Raw genomic sequence first — 12,561 nt, 5'->3', positions numbered from 1 at the left:
CTTAAGGTGACTCTGCTGCTCTCTAGTGGCGAGAAGCCGTAATGTTGGCTGGTAACAATCGGAATGCATTATGGGAGATGTAGTTTGTCGTCAATTCGTGCTCAAAACCTATTTTAAGTCAATCATGGACCTATAAAACGCTGGGGGGCCACATAAAATGACATGGCGGGCCACATGTGGCCCGCGGGCCTTGAGTTTGACACATGTGCTTTAGAGGAACTAACTTTCATCTTAGTCTTCAGTGCATTGCTAAGTTCCTGGTGAGAAGAAGAACAACACCATTTGAAAAAACCAAAGATGAAACCTTATAGTTCTCTAACCAGACATCCTCCACTCCATAACTACGATCTACAAGGATCAGTCGCCCCCAAACGCCACGTTGCTATGTCACACTCCTGGCAACCAAAGTTTTATGATGCCCCTCAGCAGTTCTGCAGAATAATTTATATTAATAAGTTCATACAAATTTAATAACCCAAAGAGGAAAACTAATGGTAAGTTATTTTACCAAATACTTTGTGCAAGTTAGAGAGTACTCTGCAAAAAAAATAAAATAAATATTGGATAGTATTTGATACGGGGATGAAAACTACATCATGTTTTGATATTGCAAAAGTTAGAAGCCAAAAACTAATTACACCCCTGTGTATGTTTCATGATTGGTCAGTTAGTTGTATTCAACTGTATCGTCAAGCTGGTACCTTTAAGAATTGCAGTTATTACCTCTTAAGCTGTATTGACCCAACTGACATCAGGATTTTTTTTTTTTTCAAGAGTCATTGTTGGCTAACATTTTTGGTCATGTAGTACAACAAAAGTTTATGTTGCTCTGGATAAGAATCTGCTGTGAGTCACTGCTCACAAATTCCATTTGTGTGGAGTACACTGCCAGCCAGATGGAAAAAGCCAGCAGAAGCATGAGAGGATAAAAAGAACAATGAATCAATGAGTGCATGTGCGCGAACGCGAGACAGAAACAGGAAAACAAAACAGCATCCAGCTCAGTGACAGGACAGGATCAGACTATTCAGCCAAGGTCCTCTGCATGATGGGAAAATACCAGAGTCTGCATAGAGTAACTGCGTCTATCTGTTGTGACTAGACTTTGTTTTGACTGCAAATGCCCGTACAGCTCACATGGCCCTTTGATAGTTTATTGGGACATGATTATTGGAGCAAACCAAAACTCTTAACTATGAAAGTGCTGTTCATGCTTAATGCAGTGCCTGTTTCATTGTAAGATGTGATTTAACTGCGTAAAAAAAACCTGATTCTAAAATTCATTTTATTAAAATGAGGTAAATTCCTTTCATTCATGCTCATATTAGGTGATTCATACAATTGTGGAGGGACCAGGATGGGACTGAAGGAAGGGTTATTACTTATTCATTCTAATTTGTTGTCTGTTCCTGCCTTCCTTGTTAGTTTAGCTGCTCTTCTTTACCTGTTTTCATTACTTCTTAATATCTTTCACATAATGAGACAGGGCTTGAAGGAAAAACATCTTTGTAAGCTTGGAAAACTATTCAGGAGTCAATACGTGGATTGGACTAGGTAATATGCAGGTTCTGTTGCAGGAGCCGAGGATGATCCAGGACTACAGAGGGAATTCTTGGTGGGAAAAATTAAGAAACCAAAGAACAAAAGCAACTCTTCGCAGCTGGGCAGAGGTGGCCTCTGATGGAGGACCGAAACAAAGCAAGCAAAAAGTCATTGTGATGAGGCACACAGTTCAGCTGGAGGCTGTCTGGAGGAACCTATGAGGAAGCTGTGGAGGAACACACTAAAGAGCTGTTATGAATCCATGAAGAAGCTACAAACAACCTCTGGAGGTCAGCCATGCTGTCATGAGAACCCACAAGGAAGCCAAGTCTGGAGACTGAATATATATATATATATATATATATATATATATATATATATATATATATATATATATATATATATATATATATATATATATATATATATATATATATATATATATATATATATATATATATATGATACCTTGTTGCATTCCTGATGTCAAATCACTCCTGAACCAGAAACAGAAACTTCTATTTGCTAAATACCAGAAAACGTGGTGAGAACATTTTTTAGAATTTTTTTGTAACTTTCCTCAAATTCAAAAGTTGACATATATTGGTCACTATCAGGTATAACTGTTTTAAACTGTATTTCTTGGGTCAAATGTTTTGGGTTTGGCACTGTGACATGATGGGGAAGTCAAAAGAAGTCATCCTTGGGAACAATTTACTGATGCTTGAAGAATCATCTGTTTCACAATTTTATGTAGGTAAAGACATGATGGGATTGTCCGATCATCATACAGTGTATTTCTCAGGAAGAAGACGGGTTGAATGTGGTTTGGTCCGAAATCAACCCAAGAACAAAGGCCAAAGACATGATGATGATGATGCTGCTGAAGCTGGTAGGACAAAGTCATTATCCACAGTGAAACATGTTCTGTATCGACATGGGCTGAAAGGCCACTCAGTGAGGAGGAAGCCATTACTTCAAAAGAAGCATAAACAGGCAGATTGCAGTTAGCAGATGCACACAGGGACAAAGACCTTCATTTTTGGGGACAAGTCCTGTGGTCCTGTGATTTGGTCATAATGACCATCGATACAGTTGGAAAAAGATTGTACCATCCTAACTGTCAAGCATGGGAGTGGCAGCATCATGTTGTGGGGCTGTTTTGCTGCAGGAGAAACTGGTGCACTTTATAGGACAGTCCTCACTGCTTACTGCAATCACTATTAAGCTGCAATCTGCCTGTTTATGCTGTTGTCCTGTGAGCCTTCTGTCAACTCAGAAACCTCTCCTCTGAATCTGTCATGGCTTTGGGTCTGCCAGACCTTTTCCTGTCAGTTTGTCCCAGTTTCTATGTACCTTTGATGAAGAAGGAAATTGTACTCACTGACACCTTGACTTTCTTTGCAATTTCTATGTAGGAAAGACTTACATTTTTAGGTGTCATGATCCTTTAATTGTATTTTTCCCAGTATTGTACAGTATTGTACAGCAGTACTATACTGTTAAACAGATTCTCACAAGGATATGACATAACAGTGTGTTCCAGTGCTACTTTTACGCAAAGACAGGGGTTTGTAAGAAATCCAGAGAATCTGGAAGGCCTTTAGGAATTAGTAGCACCAGCTTTCAGGGTTTGATCAATCTCATTTGCTGCTTTAAATTGTTAACCCATTCTGTGTTCACAGAGAAAGGTCTTTTTGCATAATCCTGAAATGAACATTAATTTTTATTCTGGGGTAATCTTACTGTTTTTTCTTTCTTTTGTTTGTTTGTTTTTTTTTACATTGGCAGTTCACCACTTACCTTTGTACCATTTCAAGCTATTCGTTGAACTTGCAATTTTTGAACTGCATTAAATCTGGAAAAAAAAATTGGTATTCTAAAACTTTTGACTAGAAGTCTTCAACCCCATATATATATATATATAATTTTTTTGATGTACTTTTAAAAAAGTCCAACCAAGAACTGTACTTGCAAATTAGCCTTTATTGAAAACCTTTGTACAAAACAACCATTGCATTGTTTTATCATGTAACAGTATCCTAAATTCTGACCTTGATTAAATAAACTTAATTAACTATTACATTCATTTGACTCATTTATTTATTTTAGACAGGAAAAGATTAAAAGAAATCAGACTTGGCTTGAAGTTTGCAAACTTATAATTGACTTTTAAGAGGTTTGCTGGCCTCAACACTAGACTCACTGTTTTGAACTGTTGCTCCTCAAAACTATCCATGCTGCTCTCATAAAGTTTGTCCAGGAGAGTGTGACAAGAACGGGGGACGACATGAAGCCGAGGACAAAATGATGCCATTTTCTCAAGCAATGCAGAAATAAAAACTGTTTTCTTCACATCGGCCTTCAAGAGGGATCCAGCTCCACATTCAACTACCCTTTGCCACTGTCACTAGAAGTTTGCCTCATGATTTTTTTATTTTTTAATCTCTGCACCACTTTCACATTTACATTTTATGATCTACAAATATCTGCAGTAAAGAGCTGGTCCATTGGTAATATCGCTCACTCTTTCTACAAAACTGAACATGTTAAGCTCAGAAAAAATAATTCATGACTCATAAGAGCTGCAGGATGTTTTTGCTGGTCTTCCTCTGTGATATTTAAAAATACATTTCCCTCACTTTTTATCTCATCAGTTGCTGCAGGATGAAGATTGATACCAACCTGACCATTCCTCAGCTTCCTGAGGCCCCCTCCCACGCGGGTCTTCAGTTTGCTGTTGCCACTGAGGAGGACTTTGATGAAATTATGGCAATGAGCAAGGACATCTATGGTGGTCTGGACTACCTTCCCACCAGATACACCAGCTGGCTCCAGGAATCCAACCGCACAGTCATTCTGGCACGCAAAGAGGGAAAAGTGGTGAGTTTGCTACTGGCTCACATCTCCATACAAATATATCTACTCATCAGTCGCATTGTTAAGAACACCTTGCTAGTTCTGAGTTTGATCAGGTTTTACTTTCAGAATTGCCTTAATTCTTTGGTTTCAACTTGGGGTAGAAACAAATTTTTATGCATATTTTTTGTAGCACATCCATGATGTAAAACTTGTGCTGGAACTTGAGTTCCAAAATATCTCAAAGGTGCTTTGTTGGTTATCTGGGGGATGTGGTGCACAATAAACCTGAAACAACCCATAGGAACTGTTCATCTGACTGTTTCACCTTTTAACTTATTTCATGTCGACTTTTTATGAAGCCACACATTGTGAGGTTGAAGGGACAATTCTGGAGTTGTAAAGTTATATTAACTTCTGGATAAATTGTTGCCACTTCTTTCTGAGATATTTTTTTCTATTTTTCATTTCCTTTTAACTCTTCTTCCAGTTTCTTTTTAATGTCTGTTTTGCTTTGACTTGTGAACAGTTTGACCCCAGTCACATGAAATAAGTCTAGATTTTGCTATAATTGTTTTATTGTTGTTTTTTTTTTGTTGAGATTTGGTTTGTTGGGCCAACCTAGAGTGGCAAGAAAAATATCCTCACCTCGACACAACCATCAGCCTGCACTGCTGATGCAAACCAATGTGTTCTCATTGCTTATGCCAAAATCTACCATCAAAATATAATAGAAATAATTGTTATAGCAACATATATGTCATGTGATATCTATAATGTGCTAGGCCCAAATGCAGAGAGACATAGGCAGCAAGTGAATATGAAGACTTAATAAAGAAAATATGAAAAAACATGCAGGGAACAAGGGCAGAACAAAAAGTAATCTATAACAAAAATGCCAACAAGGAGATAAGGGAAGTAATGAAGCATTACCAGCAAGGAGTGTGAGCAGGAGAGGGATTTAAATACTGGGAGGGTAAATGCTGGAATAAAAGACCTGGGCAGACCGAGGAGAGAGAGAAAATGGCACAGGGGGCGAGCGAGAGCACACAAGAGACTAGGAAATTAACCTAAAGAATACCTGGATCTACGAAACATATTAAAACTAGAGTGACTGAGGAAGGACTAAACTGACACACAGCTGATCTAATCAAAGAAAAGGAACTAAGGAATACAGAAATGAACAAAACCCAAAACCAACTCAAACAACCCAACATCCTGACAGTTTATCTGTTCACTTTGTCCTGGTTTGCTCCTCTGTTGTGTCTCTTTTTCATGCCATTCTTAGAGATGGTTGTGTGTGAAAGTCCCAACAGATCAACACTTTTAAAATACTGACTTAAACCCCATCACTGAACTTCATGGAGTGGTCTTCACTATGTCTGGATGCACTGTAGCGAACATATACTTGGTGGAGCTGCAATATTATTTATATTTACACACATTTATATTTCCTCAATTGTTTTTATTGCTTCATTTGTGTATGTATGTGTATCACTATACACAAAGGATTAGAGTTTTAATGAAGACTGTGCCATTTTGGTCACTTTTTTCTTTTCTTGTTCTTATTCTTTGGTAGATTGCTCTGGAATCAGCGTGTGTGATTGATGACGGGGAGACGATGCTTGTGGAAGGTCTCCGAGTTGCTCCTCAGGAAAGGGGGAAGGGCGTAGCGGGAGTTCTGCTGCGCTTCTGCTCCGAGTTGGTCAAATCCAAGTATCCAGATGTGAAAGTGACCCGCCTGACCCGTGACGATCAGCTTGGGCCCAAGGACTTTGAAAAGTATCGCATCATCACCAAGCAGGTACAATTGACAAAGCAAACCCTAGAAATACTTCTGTTCTGTTTCTCTCTCCGTAAACCGTTTCAAGAATTAAACAAAGGCATTTCCTGTTCTCCACAGGGTATTCTGCTGGTGCGTTTCAGAGCTGAAGAACTCAAACTGCGATTTCGCGAAATTATTCCGAGTGCTGACGTTCATTCTTCACAGCAGCCCGGTCCTCCTCCTGTGCATCTCGATCAAACATCTATCCATCAGCTCTACCTTACCACTGACTTGATGCACGACGTGCTTCCTAATGCCACCATCATTCAAGACTGGCAGCCATTCAAGCTTCTACCGAGCAACATTGCGATCCTACTGAAGAAGGAAATCGACTGGTTGGTGGATGATGTGTCCAATCCGACTGTGGCCAGCCTCTGTACCTTCCCTTTCAAGGTGCCCATTGGAGATGATTGGTAACTTTTCTTATTTTTTCATAAAACAAGTTAATTAGATCCTTCACATTAATCATCACATTATTACGACTATTTTAGAGGACAGTTTTCACAATTTTTCCATTGGCTCAATAAATAATTTCCAGGAATACATAATGGACATAATTAGGTGAAGAATAAAACATTGACTGCATATTTAAAATTGTCTAGATCCCCCATTCTCAGACCATTTACTGTTTGTCTTTGTATGTCTTACACATGACTTTTTGAAACAAGTTAAAGAAAACATGGAATGTTTTCACTATGTTAATTTACTTTATATGCACTTGTAATGCAACAGATTTAGACCTCAAATATAATAAGGAAGGCAGGTTTAATGGAATTAAATTAACCTTCTGCATATCTACCAAAGAGACTGATTATAAACAAGCACTGTTTTGTATATTCTGTGGAGATATATATATATATATATATATATATATATATATATATATATATATATATATATTTTTTTTTTTTTTATTTTTATTTTTTTATTTTAAATCAATAAGTAAATGTATTCTTTTCTTCTGACACAGGTATTACCTGAACATTGACATGTTTGGTAAAGACCTGAGTTTGGCTCAGCAGCAGTTCCTGTGCCACCTTCAGCGCCACACAAACAACCTGAAGGGTCATGTGATGTGCCAGATATTCCTGGAGCCTGGTCTTTGGAGGCCCATGACTGACTTCTGTCAGAACACTTTAAATGTAGATTTGGTGAAAGAGTACACTGAGCAATGTGTGGTGGAGTCAGATCTGATCTAGCAGAAGAAGTTAAACGAGGTAAAGAAAGACAGAAGAAAGAAAGAAAGAAAGAAAGAAAGAAAGAAAGAAAGAAAGAAAGAAAGAAAGAATGAAAGAAAGAATAGAATAGAATTCAATACACTAAAATAAAAAAATAAAAAACATTTTTTTTGGACAGAAAGAAACTAAGATAAAAGTATATTTTAACAAACTTACATTGTGATATATTTTATTCAGTGGAAAGTGAACACTTAGGGGGATGATTAATGCTGCATAGTCAAAAGAGTTTCCTGCAGGGCAATAGCACAAATATTTTTGGCAGGGTTGTTCTGAACCTTGCATAAAGTCCATTGCATGCAAATTTAGAGACTTCTAGTGCTAAATCTGAGGAAAATTGACATTTTCATTGTGTCAGTATGTTTGAGACAAAAAAACCAGAATAGTAAATCTAGTGTAAGACAAAAATCATAACCTTCTTAGCTTATTAGTGTATTTGATGTTAGCTCAATTTTGTACATCCCGTTTGTTTTAAAGGTTTAAGAGGAATGGTAAGATTTGTTTCGCTGGTAGCAATAATGCATTCTAGAAATAGTACAAGTGTTCTTTTATTTTGAAGAGATAACAGTCCCTTTACCTCATTTCAAACCTTCTTCTTCTGCTCTTTCTGTAAAAACTGAAACTTTATATATGTTTAAAGGCTGAGTTGGGGTTACTAAGTCTGCACAAGTTTAAAGGCACTTTAACAAAAACAACGGAGGTGTTGAATTATAAGAAGGGATAGTTCAGGATCAAATAAGAATTACAGATTCCCTTCATTCCTGTAGTCGCAACAATAACTAGGGTTAGGAATATCAGTTTAAATGTGCATTAAAATTATGTTAATATGCTCCGATATAAATACGTGATAAGTTTGGGGGTCTTCTGAACTTGACAAAACGCTCTACAAGTAGAGACCATTTTTAAATTTCACTTGGGGCCAGATGCTTCTTCCCCTTTTTTTCAAGTATTTGACTGTAAAATATGTATGTAACAAATCTAATGTAAAAGATTCACTTCAATGGTACAGTGTTGTGCTAGTTAATCTTAAAGAAAAAAAAAGTACTCCGATCCAGCTTTATTTATGTTCTAAATTCAGTTTGGCCTTCTGCACTGCAGCTGGTCCTCCTCTGTCCAGCAACACAACACGGGCGGAAAGTTTAAAAGTGTTCGTCTATTCTGTTATTACTTTTGATGAGCCTCCAGTTAATATTCTCACTTGTAAAGAAAGAATATTATTTTTAGCAGGCGATAAAAAGAGGGATTAAAAAAAATGTAATCCAATAATCCCAACATGCGTGGGTCCTTCCAGAGACGCGTCAAAACCTGCCTGTCTGTCTGAGCAGTCAGCCGGATCACGGTGAAGGAAAACACTGCGCTTCTATTAAATGATGTCAGGCTGCGCAGTTCATCACACACACACACACACATGATATATACATATTCTTTAAGAAATGTATGTTTTATTGTTCTGATTTAAGATTTCTCGTTTTCACTCTGATATTGAACTGCTCCCACTGAGAACTCTGCTCTCACACTGACTCTAGTGCCTCTTGCACAAATGCATTCTGCTTTTTGTCAGAAAGCTCCACAGATCTGCACTCTCATGTTTGTCCTCTATGGAGGGGTGGATCAATACTACCGATACAGACATTAATATTAGTTCTGGATCAATACCAGTGTGGTACTATTACTATTTATTAGTTTTTTTTTTCTTTACTTTTAGTAAGTTTAAAAGTAGACTTCCTTCCATAAGCCTCCCATGTACAGCCGCAGCTGAACACGTCTGGGTGTTCGACAGGAATTTGATCCCAAACGTGCAACCAGACCGTTCTGAAAGGTTTAGCACTGATGGTGGTAAAATCTCACGTTTTACCTCATTAAGCAATGAAGCTGGTACAAAGTACCTGTTTTTGATGCTCTGCTCTTTGTGTTTTGCATGTAAATAAAACATAACATAAAGCCATCGCAGCTTTGCTCTGTTCAGCAGCTCCCGAGTTAGGACGGATTTTTACATCAACTTTAAATCCAGCGTCTTCCTGATCTGGTGACAGCCAGGATTCTGGTGTCATACAGATTCTTGCACCATTTTTTTTCTCTCGGTGCTCTTGGCTGAGATTTAAGTAGGTCAGGCTCTTCAAATGATTAAGGTTGTGATCATAATAAAACTTTACATTGCCAGGTTTAATCGCCACTGTTTCTAAACATGAGAGACTGAATGAAAGCCTCTTCCCATTCGATGGATTATTGGAGACTGAGATGAAGGCTTTTTAAAACATAACTTTTCTGAGGCTAACCCGTCTGTACTTCTCTACAAACTGCAGCACTGCAGACAGACAGGGAGCCTGTTGTCTATATTGACCAAGATTACAGCTGAAGGGCAACAAAGTGGCTTGATTTAAAGGGGCAGTATTATGACAAAATCGACTTTTTGAGCTTTACGTCATGTTGCAGAGTCATTCCCTCATCGAAAACATACCCATAGAGTTGCTTTGATTCTTTCAAGCATGTTTGAGAAATCTTTGAACTTCCCATGGCAACTGTTCAGGTTTTTAAGACGCCTGGGGAAACCAAAGGCTGCCTTTCATGCACAGCTCCTCTCCGGAGACGTAGCTTCCAAGCTTCTGCATTACAAGGCACTCTGCTCCTTCAAACTAGCAGCAGCAGAAATTAGCAAACACATCTGCTCAGCTCATTATATGAGCTATTTCTCAGTTCAGTTGTCTGATGAACATTTGCGAACGCTTCATAGGGTAATGTTGACGCGCTGGAGACGTGTGGGAAAGAGCAGGAACGTCTTAAAGAGGCAGAGGCCCAGTTACAAGATGCTAAATTGCAAAGTGAAATTTCTCTCGAGTCATGTTTGATGTATGCAGTAGTTTTATAATAAGTGATAGTGATAGTTACTGTGTGCCTATAGAAAACACATAATACTGCCCCTTTAGAGGTTGAACAAGTTTAAAAAAGAACAACTCTGATCGGTCCGGCCAGAGAAAGACAGCTAATTATTAGGTGTGAACATTGCCTCTCTTTTCCTGCAGTCATTTACTTACACTTCTAATATAATTTTAGTCAGAACAGTGGTCAACATGTGCAGTGTTTTAAGAGAAGGTAAACATATTTGTTCTGTACAGTTGCCATTAGAAGCCACTGTGGGCGGTTTTAGGTCAGCTCTGGGTTGGAAGGACGAAGTGATGAAGGTGTGTGCCTTGTCCTGCTATTTACATGTTTTTTTTGTTTTTTGTTTTTTTAGCATGCCAGTTATTTTTCTGCATTTTAAAAAGGGGGCTATTCAAAGTTTTTAAAATTGTTTGATATTTCTAAAAACCCATCTTAAATAAGCTCTGTAAGTTCATAGTTCATCATAGTTACTATTTTTGAAAATTTGTTGAATACATTGGTTGTTTTTTTGAAGACATACAGCTGCCATTATTCAAGTTACCAATGCGGGTAACATGGAGTGTGTTTTTTGGCTTGGACTCATGAAGCTCACACCCATTTGATTAGCTCCATGCACTGTATTCACACTGTATTTAACTTCATTTCTTTGAATAATGCATTCACAAAGAAAATCTGCAAATTGATTCTTAAAATAGTAAAACATTATTTTACATGTTGTTTCACCAGCAATGGAAGGTAAATAAAAACAAGGAGACAGCATATATCTCTGTAGTGATTATGACAGTATTTGTTCAGACGTTCAACATGTGAAATGTAACAGGACCACCATCATGTCTCCCTTCCATCACACCTTCCCCTGTTAAAGTCACCTTGGTAGATTGTTCAAGTTCCTTCTGCAGGTGTGATTGGCAAATGTTCAGATATAGCAGTTTCTGTCTCTTACTTATCGTCATGACTAAAACAATTCCTAACTGTGCTTTGCCTCCTTTTACATCACTGCTGAAGATGCTTAGACAAACTACCTTTTGCTGATATACACTGACACTCACATCCCATAATAATTTATTTCGTTCTGGTTAAATAAAGCAAATTAGCAAATCTATCTGCATGTCTGTGTGAATTCTTTTCTTTTTTGATGCCGATCTTAAAACCAAGCAACTAATATGTGATGATTCCTAAACCAATCAGCTGTCACGTTTTGCCATCCGGGTGGAGGGCACCGTTGGACCAATGAGCTTACAGATATTCATTTAAAATGGGTTTTAAACTATTTAAAAAAAAAAAAAAACATCTCAACTCTTAGAAAGCCATCATTGTGATGCTTTGTACATCTTCAGTAATCAGCTTAAAATAATTTCTGGTGTCAGTTTCATACATGTTATTTCTCACCATGGTTTTAAAAGATGCATGTATGTTAGTCAGAAAAGAGGATACTTATCTCAGGAAGCCTTAGCCACACACTTGGCCCAACCAATAGATGTAGATATAATCACAGCTGCACAGCAGTGAGTGGATTCCTCTGTCTATTCAACTACACATTCCAGAAGACACAGGTTTGTGTCACACTGCGGCAGCTATGAATGCGGAGAAAGTTTGGCAATTGATAAACATACGGGTTAAGCAGTAAGATAGTTCCCCCAACTCCATCACTCTGTTCTTCCAACCCTGAGCTGGCTTGACTCATCAAAACATCTTACAAGTCAGACCAGAGGTAGACCATACTGCACTTTGTAGGAAGGTGTAAATAGGATTATACCAGCAGAACAAATATCTTTACTCGGTTTACAAGTCAGTGTGTACATGCATGTTTTTATGAATGGTGTTTACAGTTTACATTTCTCATTGTCCAATTCGGTTAGATTCCCGTAATCTGGGATGAACTCCGAATAAAACCAGCACATTTCAAAGAACATGAAAATGTCACAATTATTCAATAAAATCCAGTGAGAATGTACAGGGTTTTTTTTCCTTCTACAAAAGAGCAGAAAAGAAACCCACCTGTGGCCATAAAGGATACAGCATCATGTTTAATCCTGCTAACAGACACAATCTGAGTAGAAGGACCAGAAATGAACAAAATGCAGAAGGTATTTGTACATGAGACACTCAACATGTACAGAAAAATGGTTCTGTGGAGAAGCCATTCGTGTTTGGGAAGTGAGATCTGACTTTTGAGTGGAAACAATAAGATATTAGAATTGAAAATATTTGTTCTCGTAT

General features: G+C 37.8%; 1 protein-coding gene across 1 annotated transcript; it reads left to right on the top strand.

Moving 5' to 3' along the window:
* Positions 1 to 3,917: 3,917 nt before the first annotated feature.
* On the top strand, positions 3,918 to 7,526 carry nat16 (N-acetyltransferase 16). The gene is made up of 3 exons (XM_088015735.1): positions 3,918 to 4,425; positions 5,981 to 6,639; positions 7,197 to 7,526. The coding sequence occupies exons 1-3, from the start codon at positions 4,210 to 4,212 to the stop codon at positions 7,423 to 7,425; spliced, it is 1,104 nt and encodes a 367-aa protein (XP_087871861.1). The 5' UTR covers positions 3,918 to 4,209; the 3' UTR covers positions 7,426 to 7,526.
* Positions 7,527 to 12,561: the final 5,035 nt, after the last annotated feature.

Source organism: Poecilia mexicana, unplaced genomic scaffold, assembly GCF_051168715.1.
Source record: "Poecilia mexicana isolate PSO_F unplaced genomic scaffold, ASM5116871v1 scaffold_18, whole genome shotgun sequence".
NCBI lineage: Eukaryota > Metazoa > Chordata > Actinopteri > Cyprinodontiformes > Poeciliidae > Poecilia > Poecilia mexicana.
The sequence above is the reverse complement of the archived record's forward strand: the minus strand, read 5'-3'. Positions and strand labels throughout refer to the sequence as shown.